Source organism: Lathyrus oleraceus, chromosome 7 (assembly GCF_024323335.1).
Source record: "Lathyrus oleraceus cultivar Zhongwan6 chromosome 7, CAAS_Psat_ZW6_1.0, whole genome shotgun sequence".
Classification (NCBI taxonomy): domain Eukaryota; kingdom Viridiplantae; phylum Streptophyta; class Magnoliopsida; order Fabales; family Fabaceae; genus Lathyrus; species Lathyrus oleraceus.
Window position 1 is genome coordinate 242,436,273 of NC_066585.1, and position 20,694 is coordinate 242,456,966.

General features: G+C 35.1%; 2 protein-coding genes and 1 pseudogene across 3 annotated transcripts; 2 read left to right on the plus strand and 1 right to left on the minus strand.

The window, feature by feature from the left end:
- Positions 1-771: 771 nt before the first annotated feature.
- On the plus strand, positions 772-2,188 carry LOC127103198 (thiamine thiazole synthase, chloroplastic-like; annotated as a pseudogene).
- A 2,708-nt stretch (positions 2,189-4,896) lies between these two features.
- Positions 4,897-6,632, plus strand: LOC127104160 (small ribosomal subunit protein S13, mitochondrial). 2 transcript variants are annotated; one of them, XM_051041362.1, is made up of 4 exons: positions 4,897-5,111; positions 5,453-5,564; positions 5,927-6,160; positions 6,251-6,632. In XM_051041362.1, the coding sequence occupies exons 2-4, from the start codon at positions 5,505-5,507 to the stop codon at positions 6,401-6,403; spliced, it is 447 nt and encodes a 148-aa protein (XP_050897319.1). In that variant the 5' UTR covers positions 4,897-5,111; positions 5,453-5,504; the 3' UTR covers positions 6,404-6,632. The 2 variants fall into 2 exon arrangements, with proteins under 2 accessions (XP_050897319.1, XP_050897320.1); XM_051041363.1 differs by having other exon boundaries at positions 4,905-5,111; positions 5,437-5,564.
- Positions 6,633-6,687: 55 nt separating this feature from the next.
- Positions 6,688-9,880, minus strand: LOC127104159 (uncharacterized). The gene is made up of 11 exons (XM_051041361.1): positions 9,558-9,880; positions 9,314-9,409; positions 9,102-9,205; positions 8,780-9,033; positions 8,573-8,695; positions 8,391-8,479; positions 8,031-8,136; positions 7,814-7,911; positions 7,337-7,600; positions 7,170-7,253; positions 6,688-7,033 (listed from the first exon to the last, which is right to left on the minus strand). Exons 1-11 carry the CDS (start codon positions 9,645-9,647, stop codon positions 7,019-7,021), a joined length of 1,323 nt encoding a protein of 440 aa, XP_050897318.1. The 5' UTR covers positions 9,648-9,880; the 3' UTR covers positions 6,688-7,018.
- Between the last annotated feature and the right edge of the window lie 10,814 nt (positions 9,881-20,694).

Genomic DNA, 20,694 nt, shown 5'->3' on the forward strand with positions numbered 1-20,694 from the left:
GTGAAAGATCATGAAAAATAAGGGTGAGAAAATGGAAAAATGGTGAGAAAAATTGGCAACAATGGATTAAACCTAAGACATTGGGGAAGGAGGCGTGAAGTTTCAACCATTCCCCCATGATCCTATTACTAATGAATAATTACATCTATAAATATATATAATATGATGCTTTATAAAAATGGAAAAGAAACAAAAAACATGAAAAAAAATACAAGGAGAGACGCACATGTGACTCAAACGCAGGACCTAGTGGTTGGGAGACCAAGGTCTCTACCACTCCATCTAGGAGTAATATTCATTTATAATATCATTTGATATCAGAGAGAAATTCAATTCAATTAACCTTTTAAGATCACTAATGAGTCAAAATTGGAATAAAACTGAAACAATCAGATTAAATCGTTTCAAACTATTCAAACCAAAGAATCGAGTCGGTTTTGTAAAATCGCTTGATTCAAAAAAGTGCATCAAATCAGTCATTTTTTTTTAATTTTTATGAAACCTTTTAATATATCTATATCAAAACTTAAAATATTTATCAATTAAAAAAATTATTGTTTGTTGTCGTTCAACTTAAAATTGCTTATTATTATTCAATTAAGTATGACGTATTGTTTATTTTTGTAATTTTATCTTATTTAATTTATATATTTTTAATTATTTAAATTTTATTTTAGTTATTATATTATGTTATTTTAATTTTTGTTTGAATTAATTTATTTTATTTTATTTTATTTTAATTCTTTAATTTGTTTAAATTATACTTAAATAAAACGCGGCCTATCAGTATCAGCATCAGCAACACCTTCACCTCCACCCTCCTATGACCTTAACGCTTTCAAATTTGCTCTGATCAAGGAGTCTATTGTTTCACGTGAGATGACTCGCAGGTACATGACCTGCCGACACCGACGTCGTAATCGTAGGTGCTGGTTCCGTTGGTCTTTCATGTGCTTACGAACTCAGCAAGAATCCTAACGTCAAGATCGCTATCATCGAACAATCCGTCAGTCCTGATGGCGGTGCTTGGCTCGGCGGCCAACTCTTCTCAGCAATGGTATAAATAACTCTTCTCTCTTCTCACTCCTTCAGTTTTTATCATATTTTGTTGTATATATATTTTATTGTCTTCTATACAATGTTTTTATCATAGGTATGGCGACCATAAGTTTCTAAATAGTTTTCTGATGCTGATTATGATCGTATTGGTTTAAATTCACCATGTTTGTTTGTCATAAAAATATATCAGCACCATCCGATAACGTTTTGTCACCGTTTTTGAAAACCTTGGTCTTATGTATTTAACTTTTTGTGGGAGGAGAAGATGAATTGATATTGATATATATGAATTGAATTGATGTGTGTGATGCAGGTTGTGCATAAACCAACGCATCATTTCTTGGACGAGCTTGAAGTTGAGTATGATGAAAAAGACGACTATTTTGTGATCAAGCACGCTGCTCTCTTCACATCCACCTTCATGAGCAAGTTACTTGCAAGGCCAATAGTGAAGCTTTTCAATGCTCTCGCTGCTGAGGATTTGATTGTGAAGAACAGAAGAGTTGGTGGTGTTGTCACTAACTGGGCTTTGGTTGCACAGAACCATGACTCTCAATCTTGCATGGACCCTAAGGTTATGGAGTCTAAAAATTGTTGTGAGTTCATGTGGACATGATGGTCCTTTTGGATCCACTTGTGTGAAGAGACTCAAGAGTATTGGTTTGATTGATACCGTTCCTGGAATGAAGGCTCTTGACATGAACACAACTGAAGATACTAATGTTAGGCATACTAGGGAGGTTGTACCTGGTATGATTGTTACTGGAATGGAGGTTGCTGAGATTGATGGTGCTCCAAGAATGGTAAAAGCTTTCACCTTTTTGGTTTCATATATATGTAGTGAGCTACTACTAGTACTAATCAAGTTTGTTGGTTGAAAATGCAGGGTCCAACATTTGGAGCAATGATAATATCAGGACAGAAAGCAGCTCATTTGGCTTTGAGAGCACTTGGACTTCCTAATGCTGTGGATTCTGCAGGAAAAATCCACCCTGAACTTGTCCTAACTGCTGCTGATAATGCTGAAGTCACAGACACTCAATCTTTAGTTATTAGTATTGAAGTGCTAATAGCTAGAAATAATACTGTTGACTCTTTGTATGAGGTTTTTTTTTTGTTAATAGCATAAATGAATACACTTGTCAAATCTTGAAGTGTCCGAATGGATATTTATACATATTCTAGATAGGATTTCCTACCACTCTCCTTTATACTAGTGGTCAATGCTTGGTACTATTTGTTTTATTGGTCAAACACTAGGGTGTCGGGTGTCGGGGTGTTCATGGGTGCGGGTCGATCACGAAACCGCTGATCCAAATCAATCCAACTCATAAATGATCCAAATCCATTCATTTATGAGTATATCCAACTCAACCCATAACAACTCGTATAGTTTTGGTTTGGATATCGGATTTGAGATTTGCAACTCGCAAACCAGTTGACCCAATTCATTGACGTGCCTTTAGTAATTTTTTATTATTTTTATTATTATTTTAATTAAAATATAAAATTAATATCTCACTAATAATCATAATTTTTCCACAAAAAATTATTCTCCGTCGATAATACTATTAGATCAATGAGCTTACGTAATTATAAGATTAAATGTTGTTTCTTATTTTCTTTTGCATCATTTTCAACTTATGTATTTTATGAAAATAACGTGTCTTGTTGAATTTTATACTATTATAAAGTGTTATGTCGTGTTGATGAATTTCATTAGATATTATATGATGTGTTTCATTGAATTTGAGTGTTATAAATGAGTATGATTGTATCGAGTTGTGTTACATTTATGTAAAATCGACAAAAAGAATCATAACAAATATATATTTTATTTGAAAATATTTTTGTAGTTGAGAATATGATAATTCATTAATAGATTCAATCTTTAAATGACTTGCATTCTTATTCTTCTTTTTGTTTGCCATGAGGCAAATCTTGGCCGATTCGACACTTGGACTTGGGCTTTCATTACTTGAAGAATCACTTTCACTCTCTCAAGCAACATAGGATCTTATAGACTTGCTAGATTTCTTGTGATGACTTTTCTCTTTGTCTTTCTTGATCATAGGACACTCCGACCTATAATGACCGACTTTTCCATAATTGTAGCATGAACTTATAAATTTACCCTTCTTATTCTCATCTTCCTTTGAGGAGTTATATAGCCTTCTAAATTTTATCTGGTTCTTATCGGGGTGCTTAACTCCATGTTTCCATATGTATCTATTGTACCTTTTGACGAGCAACCTCATATCTAGTAAGAAGAGAAGCTCATGACTGACAGAGGTATGAATAAGATACTCTATCTAGATGCAGAAGAAGAATCCATTGTCGGCTCTTTGATAGACTCTCATATAGAGATAATTTATTAAAGAGAAAGGTGATTGTGGACCTTAGTCTTCCCCGTGTCCTATTTGCGGTGTTTTCGCTGAGTCACATTCGCACTTGTTTGTAATTCGCGACTTAACTAGTAGTGTCCGCCATATGATTTTCAGCTGGTATGGGTGGCATACAACTCTTCTTATGGATCATAATTTTCTCTTTGAGAGTTTCCTTTCTTTTGGTGCTAGAGCGAGGTCAAGGGGGAGTTTTTCTATGATCTGACATGCAGTGGTATGGATCATTTGAATAGGGGTGGAAATAAGCCAGGCTAAGCCAAGTCTCATAAGGCATGAGCCTAACCTACGATAAATTTTACGGCCTGAGCTTGGCCTATGGCCTATTATAGATTTTTTTTGTCTGGTCTGAAAACCTATTTAAAATCGTGTTTCACATTAAGACTTTTAAGTAGACCATTTTACTTATTTTTTACATAGACAACAAGTTCATTTATATATAAAGTTTCATAGTTTTTTTAATAGACTAAATCTGACCTATATAATTAAATAGACTTTTAAAAAACATAAACTTAACATTGTTGTTAAATATGTCAGAGCAAATCTTAAATAGGCGAGACTACATGCTTATAGACTAGTCTGACCTATTTCCATTCCTACATTTGAAGGACTTGAAATGAGTTTGGTTCTTCAAAAAAACATAAAATAAGGGAGGAGAAAATATTTTTTGGATTGAAAATGGTTTTTGGATAGATTAGTGGAGAACTCTTGCATCTTACAATAATGGCTTCAAAACATATCATTTGGATTAACAAATAACATATCGATATTTCAACCAAGTAGGGAACACATGTGTCTATTTTCTCATTTTCTTGGTGGTTTTGAAGTGTTGTTCTTCGATGGTGATGTTTTGAAATTGACTTATAGTGACTTGTATGTTTTTGCTTTTGTAATTTTTTTCTACTCTATTTGTATTGTGCAACTTATTTATTGTAGTTTTTAGTACAACTTATGCCAATCGTGCAACTTATTTATTGTAGTTTTTAGTACAACTTATGCCAATCTCCGCTCTTTTCTACTTCATTAGACATTTTACCTTATTATTAATCTTAATATTATTTTTCTTTCAATTTTATCTCCATTCCTATAAAATTTATAGCATATATTTAATTTTGCGATGAAAAAATTGACTTTGAATTAATTGATTGTAAAATTAATTTTAAATAAAAGTGAATTAAATATAAAATAATTTATATTTAAGTAAATTTTATGCAAAAATCATGATTGAACTCAAAAACTATAAATTTTAATTTCAAATAAAATCAATTCTTGAAACATAATAAATTCTAGAATCAAATACATCAAAATTATTCCAAAATTATTTTTACACCTTAATATTGTTTTTGCCCTTTTCAAAATTAAATCAAGCATACACATAATTTGAGAATGCCTACACATAATTGAGAATCATAAATGGTTTTTTTTTTTGTGTAAATATTTTTTAAAATAAAAGATTTTATTTAATCTTAATATTATCACAAAAAACCACCACTGGCCTGAGTTTTGTTTTCGGAGTAGTGCGAGTCGGCCAATCGACCTCAGCCATACCTGCACGGCTGCTCACTCTTCGCCGTCAACCTCCGTCACCGTTGCAGATTGAGTTCACAGAGATTGTTCTTCTTCTCTTACAACTTTCCGTCACTCTCACCGGTATTTACCTCTCGCTCCTTTCCTCTGTAGTTAGGGTTTCATCTCTTTAATGTTTGATCTGGTCTGCTTTATAATGATCTTATTAGCATTTCTTTTGGGAATTTCTTTCATAGATTTCCAATCTGCTTAATTGTCAATTTCACATTCTAAAATGTAATTGAAATTATCATATATATATATGTAATTACCAAACAAACTTTATCACTCCAATTTTAAGGTTGAAACAATCCCTTCAAAGCAAATTATCAGAGTTCTTATTTTATGGCATGCCATGAGATTAAATCAATTCTTATTTCATTTGAAAACTTGATTGATTGATTCTTAGGTTTGTGTGTTCTTAGATCCCAGTTCTGGTTTTAAACCAAGTGTGCCACCAAATCCTCAAATTCCAAGATGTTTGGTTTTGGCAGAATTGTTTCTAATGCTGCTGTTTGTCTTCGTGAAAACTTAACGGTGAGTTTTCTCCTTTCATCATTTTGGGTTTGTGACTGCTGTCCTTTTTAAGTTTAGAAGATTATTATACTTCACCTCGAACCACTGACATCCCGAACACGACACATGGCGACACCAGTAGTAATTTGAAAAAATAAATAAACTAAACGTAATCACAAGTGTTGGTGTATGTGTCCAACATTGTCACTGACACACCTTTTTTAAGAGGTGTCAGTGCTACATAGCTCAAATGTGTTTTTATGATTTTTCTTAGTGTAGGGTTTTGTTTCTTTGTTAGCTTCAATCTAGGGCTTTCTGTCTACTCTCCTGACATCTACTGCAGTTAAGAATCAAATTAGTTACACCGTTTTGGTTTTGTGCAGTTTCGCAGTGTGCAAGTACGAAATATAAACATTGGAGGTGGTCTTGGAGGTGAGATTCCCGATAGCAAGCGTCTTCAGTATGCTCTTCAGCATATCCACGGGATTGGCCGTGCAAAAGCTCATCACATTGTGTGTGAGCTTGGAGTTGAGAACAAATATGTGAAGGACCTAAGCAAAAGAGAACTATACTCTCTTCGTGAATTGCTTGCCAAGTACTTGATTGGAAATGATTTGGTACTATAATCTTTACTTTTTGATTTTCACATTTTATTCTTATAATATAATGTATAATGTCTGATTGTTTTGGTTGCTTTTTAATTTCAGAAAAAGTTAGTTGAGAGAGATGTGGGAAGGTTGGTTGGTATTCAATGCTACAGAGGGATCAGGCATGCGGATGGTTTACCCTGTCGGGGACAGCGAACTCACACAAATTCCCGCACTCGGAGGACTATGCGTACTTACGGGGGTTCAAGATAAATGCTGCTCAAGTAACAGATGAGTTGTGTTACAGTTCTGCTTCGAGATTATCAAATAAGTTTTGTTAGACATTTAATTACATTAGTCAAATCCTCACACATTGAACTTTGTATTATGCTTATTGGCTTATCATTGCTTTGCAAGAATATTAGTTCGAGTTTTTGCATTGATGTTGTCTTGCTGGATTTAGTTTTTCTTAATGAATTGCTTTATTCGATTGAACATTCAATGACAGCTACATATATCATATTAATGCGGAAAAGAATAACATGTTTGAGGCAAGAAATGAATGTCAACATCGATTTTGTTGACACAGATGGTTATTCCCTTTTTTATTTACCCTTTTTTTTGTATGATCGTATACATATTTTACAATGGTTGAACATAATAACTTAATGCACAAGTTTTGTTATTTTAGATACACAAAAGAAAAAGAATTTAACTCAACATACAACACCATTTGTTGCTCATCTAAGATTTGATGGTTGGATTCCTTTTTGAATTCTGTAAAACCTAATCCAAATTTTATGAGGAACTCCAACCTTAAACAAAGGGTGCCATGCAGGAAGAACACATCTCTTGATCAGCGAAAAAACAAACATGCTATACCCGGGGTTAGGGTTTCTTGGCCTGCAACAAATTCAAACATCCAGTTATGTGAGGTGATTCATTATAACAGAACACTTCCTTTACTGAAGTTTGTTATCCTCATTTTAAATGGAAACATGAAGATATGGAAAGTAAAAACAAGAAATGATTATTGTACCTTTTTCAGATATTTCTTGTGAAGTTTCAGTGCTGCCATGCAGGCCTTTTTGGCATCTAGATTTCCATTTGTGTCATTCAATATCTATGAGGAATTAAATCAAATGGTCAAAGTTAATATATATGAACTAAGAAAAATATGAACATGAAGAATTCAGTATAACAAACCTTGACAACATCGTCTAGACCTCGTGCTTGCTGAAGTAGTGTTGCACTTTTTTCTTTCAACACACTAGCAACAAGGAAAATCGATATGGGAAGAGGAGGTTCTTCTGTATTCTTTGCTCCGTTTCTCATATTTTCTCTCTCGAACTTTCCATAATGACGAATTGACTTTAATCTTGCTTTCGATTCATCAGATTTTTCAGAAGTGTCTTCCGATTCTTCATACAACCAGAACACGTTGGGATCATATTCTAGAGCCCACATCATCTGTTAAACATTTCAAGTAATTAGTTGTTATTACAATCTCTATAAACTGTTTCTAAGGAGGAAAATCACTTCACAGAACACAACATAAATGATATGTCACTGACACAATGATACAACATAAAACTAATCTTAATGCAGTTCAAAAACTTGATTTCAACCAACTAGTTCTAACAGAAAATGATGCAAAGTGGTTGAAAAAAAAGCTAATCAAACCTCCCAAAGATACAATGAATCGCAAAACGAGAATTCTCGACGAAATAGAACCATGAGCATCCGAAAAGCGAACAGATAGTCACCTCCTCCAATATGTTCTGTACCACAACATTAAAAGACAGTTCCAAGTTACTTTCCATTTCGACATCAAGTTGTGAAAAATGTGGCAAACTATACCAAAAAAATCAATGTATTTATAACATATGGAGGAAAATACCTATATGTTGATGAAGTTTTGGATCAATTACTTGAGTAATCAAAGCCAAATTATTTAGTTGAGCTTCCACCCCGACAGAGTTATTGGTGCATCTGAAATTTCCTCGCTATAGAAATTAAAAAACACAGATCATAAGAAACAAAATCAAAGTCGAAATTAATAAAAACTATAGATACAAATACACACATTATTGTATTAAAAAACTCTAGAAAAATTCTTCACGTTGGTGCAAACAATAACCAATAACCAACCAAGAAAATTTCTTCTGTTTTACTTGCTTTTCAAGAAATCATTTCATACTAACCATGTTTAAAAACAGATTAATGATGAAATAAATCATATATAGAGATTAGAGCTTACTAATCTACGCATCAGACGCTCGAAACACCAGAAAGCATCAGCTTCATCATCAAGAAGTATTATCATAGGAGAGCATAGGTCACTCATTCCTGTCGATTGTATAAAGATAACCAGAAGTTTACATCAGTTCGAAACTATGCTTACATTATAGATTCAAATGGATCACATATCTAATAACAGACCTTGACCGTAGCCAACATCTGTATCTATCCGAGCATAAACAGCGAGAATATCCCATAATTTTGACAAATTCTCTTTCTTCTCATAAAAAACCAGTGTCCTATCGGTTCGAATCACGTCAAGACCTGAAATGTGAATCATTTTATGATGATAAGATTTTACTTTTCTACATGTGAAAAACATTCAATATGAGATGTATATTCACAAACCTATCTGATGTAGAGTTAACATCCATTGAATTACTTTTTTGTCTGTCACCTTCTTTGCTGCATTTATAGTGTTTGTACTACCTATCTCCGGAACCGGTACAATCACTCCATTTTCTGGATTATTTTCTAACAGAACAATTGGATCTTGAATCGGTAGACCCTCGTCAGTAACCACAGGTGCTGTGATAAATTTACCACTTCCCACGAGCGGAAACAATTGGCGACATTCTTCCTTCCATTCAGCATATTTCTCCCTGAAAATACAGATTAATTTATACAACTAATTAATGATCAATTAGATTGATAGAAGGGAATCGATTACCTTCGACGCTGCCTTATTTCCTCTCTTTCCTCAAATGTACTCTTGGCATCATAGCAACTGAGTAGAAATTCCCAAACTTCTCCTCTAATTGATGGATGGATTCCCTGGTTTGAAAATTTCAAAGATCTCAGACAAATTATTCTCAAGATTCATTAGGCTAACCTATCTTGGAACGTATTAAAGCATGTTTTTATGACTGAAAACACAATTACCCCGCGGTGGATTCGGCTAAGAGTCTTGCCTATATCCAAATACCCTTCTGGAGAAAATGCAGCTTGCCACCTTTTTGCACTTAGAGTTTTACCAGCCTGGACGACAAGTAACAAAAACAAATTTCGACTCAGCTCCACTTATTTCCATCTCTAGTCGTGATAAATCATTACAAGTCAATATATACACATGCATGCATGCATGCAGACATACAAACATGCATGTATATATGCGTTAAAAACAAACCTTGATTCTAAATCGAGACTTGGGAACATCGGTGCATTCCGGACGGGTTTCATAGAAAGAATCAGCTGGTGTTCCAGGATCTCTCCACATCCCAAAAATATCAGAAGAATTCAGAGTGAAAAATCTATGCAAATCTAGAAACAATGAAAGATTGTGTTGTATGAATATCCTCTGATTATCGGCTAGCACCCATAGCTGGACCCCTTTGAAATGATCAATCAAACTCAGGAAAAAAAGAATTCCTTAAAATCTTTGATGAAGAATTCAAAGGGGATCCAACCAAGGGTTGGCTAAGCTCCAAAGGCAACAGAACAAAAGACACAAAAAATAGTTTATGGTTTTGTGGATTAACAATGCTGATTGCGTGTTAAGGGAATGGTAGTGCTGTCAAAAATAATTGTCAGCCTCAAATAGTTGCCGGTTAATGCGTAAACTTGCACAATCTAGTTTGTTTCTCTCTCACTTTTTCTATTATTTGTTTATTTGTGTATTTTTGTATGATGACTTAGGAGAAGATTGAGTCTTTTTCGTTTACTTATTATAGGAAATGGTCTTTGTTGTAAATTGGGAGAATGGGAGTGGATAACAATGCACGTATATAGGTGAATGTATATGTATAGTAATTGGTTTAATTTGAATGATTAAAAATGGAAATGATCTAGGAGGCAAAGGTGGTGTACAAAACCGAGAGATTTGACTAGCATTCTAAGTGGAAAGAATCCTAGTATATGCTAAATCTTTGGTAGAAACATACTTTGATTGGTGACATCTAGAAGGAATGTGTATCATATGGTATAGAGAAGATAAATCTTAAAAATAGTTTTAAATTATTACAATAATTAGTGTCGTCTAGATTAATTTTAAGTGTAAAAGTATGAAAGGAGGACTAAAATTATTTAAATTTAAAATATAGGGATCAATTTCATGAAATTATATAAAATAAAAAGACCAAAACTTGATGGGAAATTAAGACAAAATAATAGACCAATACGCAACGGATATAAAATTCCCCAGACTTCTAGAAACCTTGAGGATCAATAACAAATATAAGACGACAAATCGAACAAATAAAGATGCAAAAGAACACTGATATTTTTAATGTGGAAAATTCCTCAATATGAGAGTAAAAACCATGAGTCGTTCAGACCAAAGAAATAAATCCATTATAATCAATTAAGGGTACAGGAGAGTCTTAAAGTGATTCACAAACTAGTTCTAACAATCGCAAATCACAAAGCAAAATAACTTACAAATAAGAATAAAAAAGCTAATTTTTTTCCAAATCTGCAGCTTCAGTGAGAAGCATATAACTCTCACCTCATACGTTGTTTTGAAATTCTGAACGGTCAAAAGTTAGATACACGTGTTACAAACCTGCACTCCAAGTTTGAGCTCGACCCAACAATTAACGAGTCGGAGACCTTCGATTTAGTGAGACTAATTGCAGAAAAATGGGAATGTGTTTCTCTCCTTTTTTCTCTATTTTGAATCCTTATTTTCTCTCTATCTCTCTCAATAATAAATTGATCATCTCCATTTAAATAAGCGAGACAAATAGGCTAATCATATTTAGACTTTTCTTCACATAAGAAGGGAGCCCTAATCCAACAAATCTCACCCTCACAATTATATGGAGGAAATCGTCAAACCGACGATATTACAATAAACTTTAAATTTCCCTCTTGGTAATGCTTTAGTCATCATATCAGAACCATTATCATTTGTATGAACTTTAGCTAACTCCAACAACTTAGCATGCAAAACATCATGTATCCAATGATATCTCACATCAATGTGTTTGGACCTATTATTAAAAGTCAGATTTCTTTAACCATAGTGACTCTTTTGCATGCTTCGGTAATTGCAATGAACTTAGCCTCTATAGTAGACAGTGCTACACATGTTTGCAATATGGTCTGCCAAGCCACAACTCCCCCTACAAATTTAATCATGTAGCCCGAAGTGGACTTTATGGAATCAATGTCTCCATCCATATCAGAGTCAGAGTATCCCACTAGAGTATGCTTATCTCCTTCAAAATAAAGCCTCGCAGAAGTAGTATCGTGGAGATACCTTAAAATCCATTTTACAACATTCCAATGCTCTCTACCTGTATTTGACAAAAATATACTAATTGTACCAACAACATGTGCTATATATGATCTTGTACACATCATTGCATACGTCAAACTATCCACAACAAATGCATAAGGAACACATTTCATATCAAACACTTCATCTTTACTTGAAGGACTTTGATTAGAACTCAACTTGAAATGAGTAACGAGAGGAATGCTTACCGCCTTAGAACTTTCCATTTTGAATCTTTGCAGCACTCTTTCAATATAGTGTTCTTATGATATCCAAAATTTCTTCTCTTTTCTGTTATGCATGATTCCAATGCTAATAATCTGTTTAGCTGCTCCCATGTCTTTCATGGCAAATGACTCCCCCAATTGCTTATTTAACCTATTAATGTTATACATGTTTTCCTACAATAAGCATATCATCAACATATAACAACAGGATAATGAAGTCATCGTTAGAAACTTTTCTAACAAGACGCAATGATCTGAACTAGTCTTATGGTATCCTCTATCACACATAACATACTCAAACTTCTTGTACCACTACCTTGGAGCCTGCTTCAACCCTTATAAACTCTTTCTCAATCTACACACATAATCTTCTTTACCTTTAACTTAAAAACCACAGGTTGTTTCATGTAGATCTCTTCCTCCAAATCACCATGAAGGAAAGTGTTAGACGGTGTGGCTAGTGATCGAGAGGGGGGGGGGGGGGTGAATAGATCACCTCTTTGAAATTTAACGGATTTAAAGTTTTATCAGAGTTTTTAAAGTTGACGGAAAATATCAGTCCCGAATCGACTTCCGTCTATTCTGAACTGCTACTAGAAAACCGGACACACGAGTTTAATGCTGGATTTGAATAAGAATGACAGAAACAATCAACACCAGAATTTTAGCTAATTGAATGCACTTATCATTAAAGTCTATTTTCAATGAATAAAACCTAGCTAACAATTTTGTCAAACAGTTGGTGTGTATGTGATCAATGATAAACAGCAATGGAGTTTAGTTAAAGAAATTTTCTTGCCACTGCTGTCTTGCAAAAGGTGCAATCACGACACACTAACTGAAATTGCGAAAACTGTTTGAAACGTAAAGAGGAGTAAGGTAAGAATACAATACGCAGAGATTTGGTAAGGAAGTTCCCCACGTCGTCCTCGCGTGTGGGTACGTCTCCCTCTCAATTTCAAATGAAATTGAGAACTTTGATTATCAATTATTGCCGAATTCGTTGATACAAGGTTATGATACAAAGACAGAATTCTAAATTCCAAGAACTTCTTCTTGTATGAAACCTCCACTTGATCTGAGCACAATCAAGAATTTCCTGCACGAAATTGCAAACAATTCACCGGTTCCACGACCTGCTTGGGAAATCCCCCGATCTCCAAACGCAACGCTGCGGCTGAATCTGTTCTGCAAACGTGACTAACAAACCCGCAAGAACACTCCGGTTCTTGAAGGACAAACCAATAGGTTTTTCTTCGAAACCCCCTTCAATCTTCAACTCAGCTAGATCCTCGATCGTTCCACTGAAAACCTCAGCTAGATCATTGATCGTACCGCTGAACGTTATCTCGTTGATCCTTTAATCCGAAGAACAAGAATGCTTATGTTTTGATGTTCTTGAAGAAAAGTGATTGAGAAGATGAAGTCTCTTTCAGGTTTCTATCTGCTCTCAAAACAACTGCTGCTACACTGCTTTGATCTTGTGTACAATTGTTTTTCCCTCTTCGAATTCGTATTTTGCACTGCTGTCACAACATCTCTTATATATGCTGAAAAACAGAAACTGTTAGAGCACAAAACAGACTTATGCATTGATACATGAGAGTATGCATCGATGCATACTGTAAGATAAGTGAGTTTTTGGTGAATTGAATTAAGCATGTATCGATGCATAATTCGTATGTATTGATGCATATGACCTTTCCACTAACATGTATCGATGCCTAATACGTATGCATTGATACATAGGTTGTTTCAACTGATCATGCATCGATGCAAGGATCATATGGATCGATCCATATAGCCTTTTTCCTTTCATGTGTCGATACATGGCTCGTATGCATCAATGCATACTGAACAAAAAGAGTTTTGTGATATACCATATGCTGGATGGATCGATGCATAGGCTTATGTGTTGATGCATACTGACACAAAATGGATTTTATGTGTTATTTTAAGAGATGTATCAATGTAGGTCTTTATGTACAATTATGCAACAATAGAATGGGATAAAAACACAATAAAAACACAAATGTATCATGTAATGTAATGCACAGCCAACATTTGGATGATGATCACACAATTTGCTATCATTCAAAATTAATTCAAAGTAAAGAATTTTCTCACAAACTCCCCCTTTTTGATGATGGCAAATTCTTGGCAAGATGTGTGATACTCCCCCTGAGTTTGTGCATATTTGCATTTTCTCCCCCTTTGTCAACATCAAAAAGAGGAAGAAACAGGTTCATCAAGGTAACATGTAGCAGAACACAGCAAAATTGATAGATAAGCTAACAATCACACAGAATGAAGCTTACAAGGTAAAGAATCACTCACAAAGAATGACAAATAAGGGCAATAACATCAGAAGTAAACAGAAGGTTGTAAGCATTTAAGTAGTATGAACGAGTTTAAGAATTACATAAGCTAAACCATATATTGCAACAAAAAAACTTAAGCAACATGAAAAAAAATGCATTTAATCCAAATAGCAGTCAGTATGTGTCGATGCATATGACCATGAATCGATCCATAGCATGCAATTTTGTTTTTAAAGGGTCCATGTATCGATACAAACGACGGATGGATCGATACATCCTGAACCAGTTTTGAGAAATTTGAAATGCATAAGATATGAATCGATGCATACATGTTTGGATCGATACATACTGATGCCAAACCAGATTTTAATGAATTTTTGTGCAGTATGGATTTGCATTATGCCCAGAAGTATGTCATGATAATTATGCCCAAGTATGATTCACAAATCAGAATTTTTAATGTTCAAACAGTATAAGCAAAAAAAAAACTTTTGTTCTACCATACACAATCATATAATTCTAAATGAGATATAGATAGGAGTGATATTACCTCTGTTGGTGTAACCTTGTGAGGAATAAGTGTAATCTAAAACAAATCTCATCAACCAAGGTGAGGCATAATAAAAATAAGAAGAAACATGCTTATCCTTATCCAGATTTCCGTTGGTAGGCATAGGGGTGTCAATTGATTTTGAGTCATTCATTCCAAAGCGCTTGAGTAGTTCTCTGCAGTATTTTGTTTGACATACTGCTGTACCCTCATCAAGTTGCTTTATCTGCATTCCTAGGAAGTAATTCAGCTCCCCCATGAGACTCATCTCAAATTCACCCTGCATAACCTTAGAAACTTCTTCGACCAAGTGTATGTTAGTTGAACCAAAAATTATATCGTCTACATAAACTTGAACTAAAAGGATGTGCTTTCCTTTGTGCTACTAAACGTGTCTTGTTCCTAGTTATCACTCCGTTTTCATCAAGCTTATTTCTAAAAACCCATTTAGTGCCTATGATATGATGATCTCGCGGACGAGGGACAAGTTCCCAAATGTCATTTCTTTTAAATTGATTAAGCTCTTCTTGCATGGCCATTAGCCAAAATTCATCAATCAAGGCCTCTTTGGCATTTTTAGGTTCTACTTGTGAAACAAACGCGAAATGAGAACAAAAATTACTTATCTTAGAACGGGTCATTACTCCCTTTGAAATGTCTCCCAAGATGTTGTCAATGGGATGGTCTTTTGAGGATTTCCAAGCTGTTGGGAGATCATTCACTTCAGCTGTCTTTTCTTCCCCATTTTCTTCATGACTGGTATCTTCCTCCTTCTCATGGGCAGCTGTTTTGGACTGATCAGTTTCCTCAACAGCTTCCTTGAGTATGTCTTCTGTAGATACACCTGCGTCATCAAAAGAAATATCTTTTCCGACATTTTTCGGATAAGACTCATCAAAAGAAACATAGACAGATTCTTCAACAGTAAGTAAACGCTTATTATATTATTTACTCTTACTCCCTTAAACACAATGTTCTGTTCAGCATGTTCAATTATGCAGCAAGTTTTTGTGAAAGAAATTTTATAACCCTTGTCACGCAATTGACTTATGCTTAACAAGTTGTGTTTAAGCCCCTCTACTAAATGGACATCAGAAATAGTAGTGGTAGAGGGATTACCTACACTACCTTTGCCGAGTATAGCTCCTTTGTTATTGTCTCCATAAGTAACATATCCCTTCTTCTTTGCTTTGAAGTCTATGAAAAGCGATATGTCACCGGTCATGTGCCTTGAGCAGCCGCTGTCAAGAAACCATCTTCTATCTACGGAAGCAAGGCACTCATCCTACAATATCAAAAGAGAGAAGTTGGTACCCAATTTTCATTGGGTCCGAGTGGGTAAGTGCTAACATGGTTGCCTTTTGGCTTCCATTGATAAATGCCTTTAGGAACAAGAAATCTCCTAAACTTGCATTTCTCAATGGTATGGCCAGCACGACAACAATAATGACATAAACCATGATGATGTGGTTGTTTATTCTTGTTCATTAAATCCTTTGGAATGAAAGAGTATTTTGCATATGGTGGATTTAACGACTTCTTAAACAACCTAGAGTCAACGGCATAAGTGACCTTAGGTTGCAACGCTTTTTCTAATTTGACCTTAAGAGTGTTTACCTCTTTTTGCCAAATATAACAAGCGTCACAATACCTAACTCTACTACATCCATCAATGTCAATATCTTTTGAATTTTCTGCAATACTATCTTTCAACGCTTCTAAATCAATTTGGGCTTTGTTTACTTTACCTTCCAAAAATGAAAAAATATGTTTGTCGGAAGATAGTCTTTTAAAAGCATCGACAACTTCATTATGCAGTTTTTCAAAAGCTATTTTTAGTTCGGAAAAAGACATAGAAGAGAAATTATTGTAATAGGCTCGTTTTACCTTTTTGTCATTGTTTTTCTTCTTGTGGTAGGACTGATTTCTTGTGTGAGCCATAAGGCACAGATTTGCGGTTTCATCACTATCACTTGAACTTTGTGTGCTTGATGAATCACTATCACTTTCCCATGCAATGTAAGCTCTTCTTTGTTTGCTGTACCCTTTTGGTGGAGCTTTTCCTTGATCCTTATACTTCATAGGACAATCTGTTTTATAATGTCCAGATTTACCACAATTAAAACAAGATCCTCTTCCTCTACTCTTCTTATTCTCTTCCTGTTTTGAATCTGTAGATTGTCTTCGAAACTTCATGAGATTTTTGTCGGAATGCTTGACTCCGTTCTTTCGAATGAATCTATTATATCTCCTTACAAAATGTCTCATTTCCTCATCATCCGAATCTTTGTCACTACTAGAATCATTGTCACTTTGCTCTTTTCGTGAGGACTTAGAGCTAGAGGCCACAAGAGCTATTGGCTTCTTCTCTCCCTCTTTGTCTCTTTTCTTCTCCTTTTCCTTCTTACTTTTGTTCTCATATTTTTCAAGACTTTCCAATGCTTGCTGATGTTCTTCCAGCTTTCCAAACAAAGTTGTAATCGTAAGTCTCGTTAGATCATTGGCTTCCTTAATTGCTGTTACTTTAGGTTGCCATTCCCTGCTAAGACACCTGAGAATTTTATTAGTAGCAATTTCATTGGAAATAGGTTTTCCAAGCGCATTCAATTGGTTAGTGAGATGAGTGAATCTCTTTTGCATGTCGGAGATAGATTCTCCTTGTTTCATGCGAAAGAGCTCAAACTCTTGATTGAGTGTGTTAATGCGGGACTGTTTTACTTCAGTAGTACCCTCATGGGCAACTTCTAAAGCATCCCACATTTCTTTAGCTGTCGTGCAATGGGATACTCGATAATACTCATCAACACCATGTGCTGAAATTAGCATGTTTCGAGCTCTCCAATCACACGACCACTTTTTCTCATCTTTCTCATTCCAATCATCTTCTGATTTAGGTACTATGGCGCCAGCCGCATTTGTCATAGTAATTTGAAACGGACCATTTTCAAGGGAAGCCCATACTAGCCTATCCACAGAATTTATATGAACTCGCATGCAGTCTTTCCAGTAGCCGTAATTTTCACCGTTGAAAATAGGCGCTCTATTATACGCCCCCTTTGGTTCAGAATCCATACTGTTACAGGCAGCCACAGAGCACCAGCGAACCGGCGCTCTGATACCACTTGTTAGACGGTGTGGCTAGTGATCGAGAGGGGGGGTGAATAGATCACCTCTTTGAAATTTAACGGATTTAAAGTTTTATCAGAGTTTTTAAAGTTGGCGGAAAATATCAGTCCCGAATCGACTTCCTTCTATTCTGAACTGCTACTAGAAAACCGGACACACGAGTTTAATGCTGGATTTGAATAAGAATGACAGAAACAATCAACACCAGAATTTTAGCTAATTGAATGGACTTATCATTAAAGTCTATTTTCAATGAATAAAACCTAGCTAACAATTTTGTCAAACAGTTGGTGTGTATGTGATCAATGATAAACAGCAATGGAGTTTAGTTAAAGAAATTTTCTTGCCACTGCTGTCTTGCAAAAGGTGCAATCACGACACACTAACTGAAATTGCGAAAACTGTTTGAAACGTAAAGAGGAGTAAGGTAAGAATACAATACGCAGAGATTTGGTAAGGAAGTTCCCCACGTCGTCCTCGCGTGTGGGTACGTCTCCCTCTCAATTTCAAATGAAATTGAGAACTTTGATTATCAATTATTGCCGAATTCGTTGATACAAGGTTATGATACAAAGACAGAATTCTAAATTCCAAGAACTTCTTCTTGTATGAAACCTCCACTTGATATGAGCACAATCAAGAATTTCCTGCACGAAATTGCAAACAATTCACCGGTTCCACGACCTGCTTGCGAAATCCCCCGATCTCCAAACGCAACGCTGCGGCTGAATCTGTTCTGCAAACGTGACTAACAAACCCGCAAGAACACTCCGGTTCTTGAAGGACAAACCAGTAGGTTTTTCTTCGAAACCCCCTTCAATCTTCAACTCAGCTAGATCCTCGATCGTTCCACTGAAAACCTCAGCTAGATCCTTGATCGTACCGCTGAACGTTATCTCGTTGATCCTTTAATCCGAAGAACAAGAATGATTATGTTTTGATGTTCTTAAAGAAAAGTGATTGAGAAGATGAAGTCTCTTTCAGGTTTCTATCTGCTCTCAAAACAACTGCTGCTACATTGCTTTGATCTTGTGTACAATTGTTTTTCCCTCTTCGAATTCGTATTTTGCACTGCTGTCACAACATCTCTTATATATGCTGAAAAACAGAAACTGTTAGAGCACAAAACAGACTTATGCATTGATACATGAGAGTATGCATCGATGCATACTGTAAGATAAGTGAGTTTTTGGTGAATTGAATTAAGCATGTATCGATGCATAATTCGTATGTATTGATGCATATGACCTTTCCACTAACATGTATCGATGCCTAATACGTATGCATTGATACATAGGCTGTTTCAACTGATCATGCATCGATGCAAGGATCGTATGGATCGATCCATAGAGCCTTTTGCCTTTCATGTGTCGATACATGGCTCGTATGCATCGATGCATACTGAACAAAAAGAGTTTTGTGATATACCATATGCTGGATGGATCGATGCATAGGCTTATGTGTTGATGCATACTGACACAAAATGGATTTTATGTGTTATTTTAAGAGATGTATCAATGTAGGTCTTTATGTACAGTTATGCAACAATAGAATGGGATAAAAACACAATAAAAACACAAATGTATCATGTAATGTAATGCACAACCAACATTTGGATGATGATCACACAATTTGCTATCATTCAAAATTAATTCAAAGTAAAGAATTTTCTCACAGAAAGTTGTTTTCACATCCATTTGCTCAACCTCTAAATCAAGAGTAGCAACCAAACTCAACACGGTTCTAATTGATGTCATCTTTACAACATGTGATAAAATATCATTAAAATCAACACCCTTTCTTTGACGGAAACCTTTCACCACTAATCTGGCTTTATATCATGGAGACTTAGAGTTGCTATCATGTTTAACTTTATAAATCCATCTATTTTCCAAAGCCTTTTTTTCCTTTAGACAACTTCACTAAATCATAAGTGTGATTATCATGCAATGATTTCATCTCATCATGCATTGCGTCCATCCATCTTTAATTTTTATCACTTTCCATGTCCTTTTGAAAACACTTGGGTTCACCCTCATCGGTCAAGGTCACATGCTCATCAGAATTATACCTTATAGAAGGTTGTCTCTGCCTGTTAGACCTTCTAAGTTGAACTTGAGATGATTCTGGAATTTCACAAAGATTCTCATCCTATGATATATCGCTTTCCCATTCACCATCATTAGTTGGAATATTTACCTCACCTCTAAGTTGTTGATCATCAATATAATCATATGGCTCACCATTGTGATCATCACCATCAATAACATTCAGATTATGACTAGGTAGCCGATCTGAATCAACATTAGACAAATTGATATCTTTCTTGGATGTAGCCTTCCCTACCTTATCAATGTCTTTAATGGTTTGGTCTTTCATAAACACCATATTACGGCTTTGAATAATCTTCTTCCATATAGGATCATATAACCTGTGACCAAACTCATCTTGCCCATAGCCGATGAAGATACACTATTTTGACTTTGCATCTAACTTTGATCTTTCATCCTTTGGAATATACACAAAAGCCTTACAACCAAAGACTCTCAAATGATCATACTTAACATTCTTTCCAAACCAAATTTTGTCTGGAACTTCACTGTTCAAAGCAACGGTAGAAGTGAGATTAAGAACATGCACTGTCGTGTAAAGTGCCTCACCTCAATAATGATTAGGAAACTTAGCTTCAGAGAGCATACACCTTCTTCTCTCAATTAGTTTTTGATTCATCCTCTCTGTCAAACCATTCAATTAAGGATTTTTAGGAGGCGGCTTTTCATGTGCAGTACCATGCTGCTTGCAATAGGAATCAAATGGTCCAT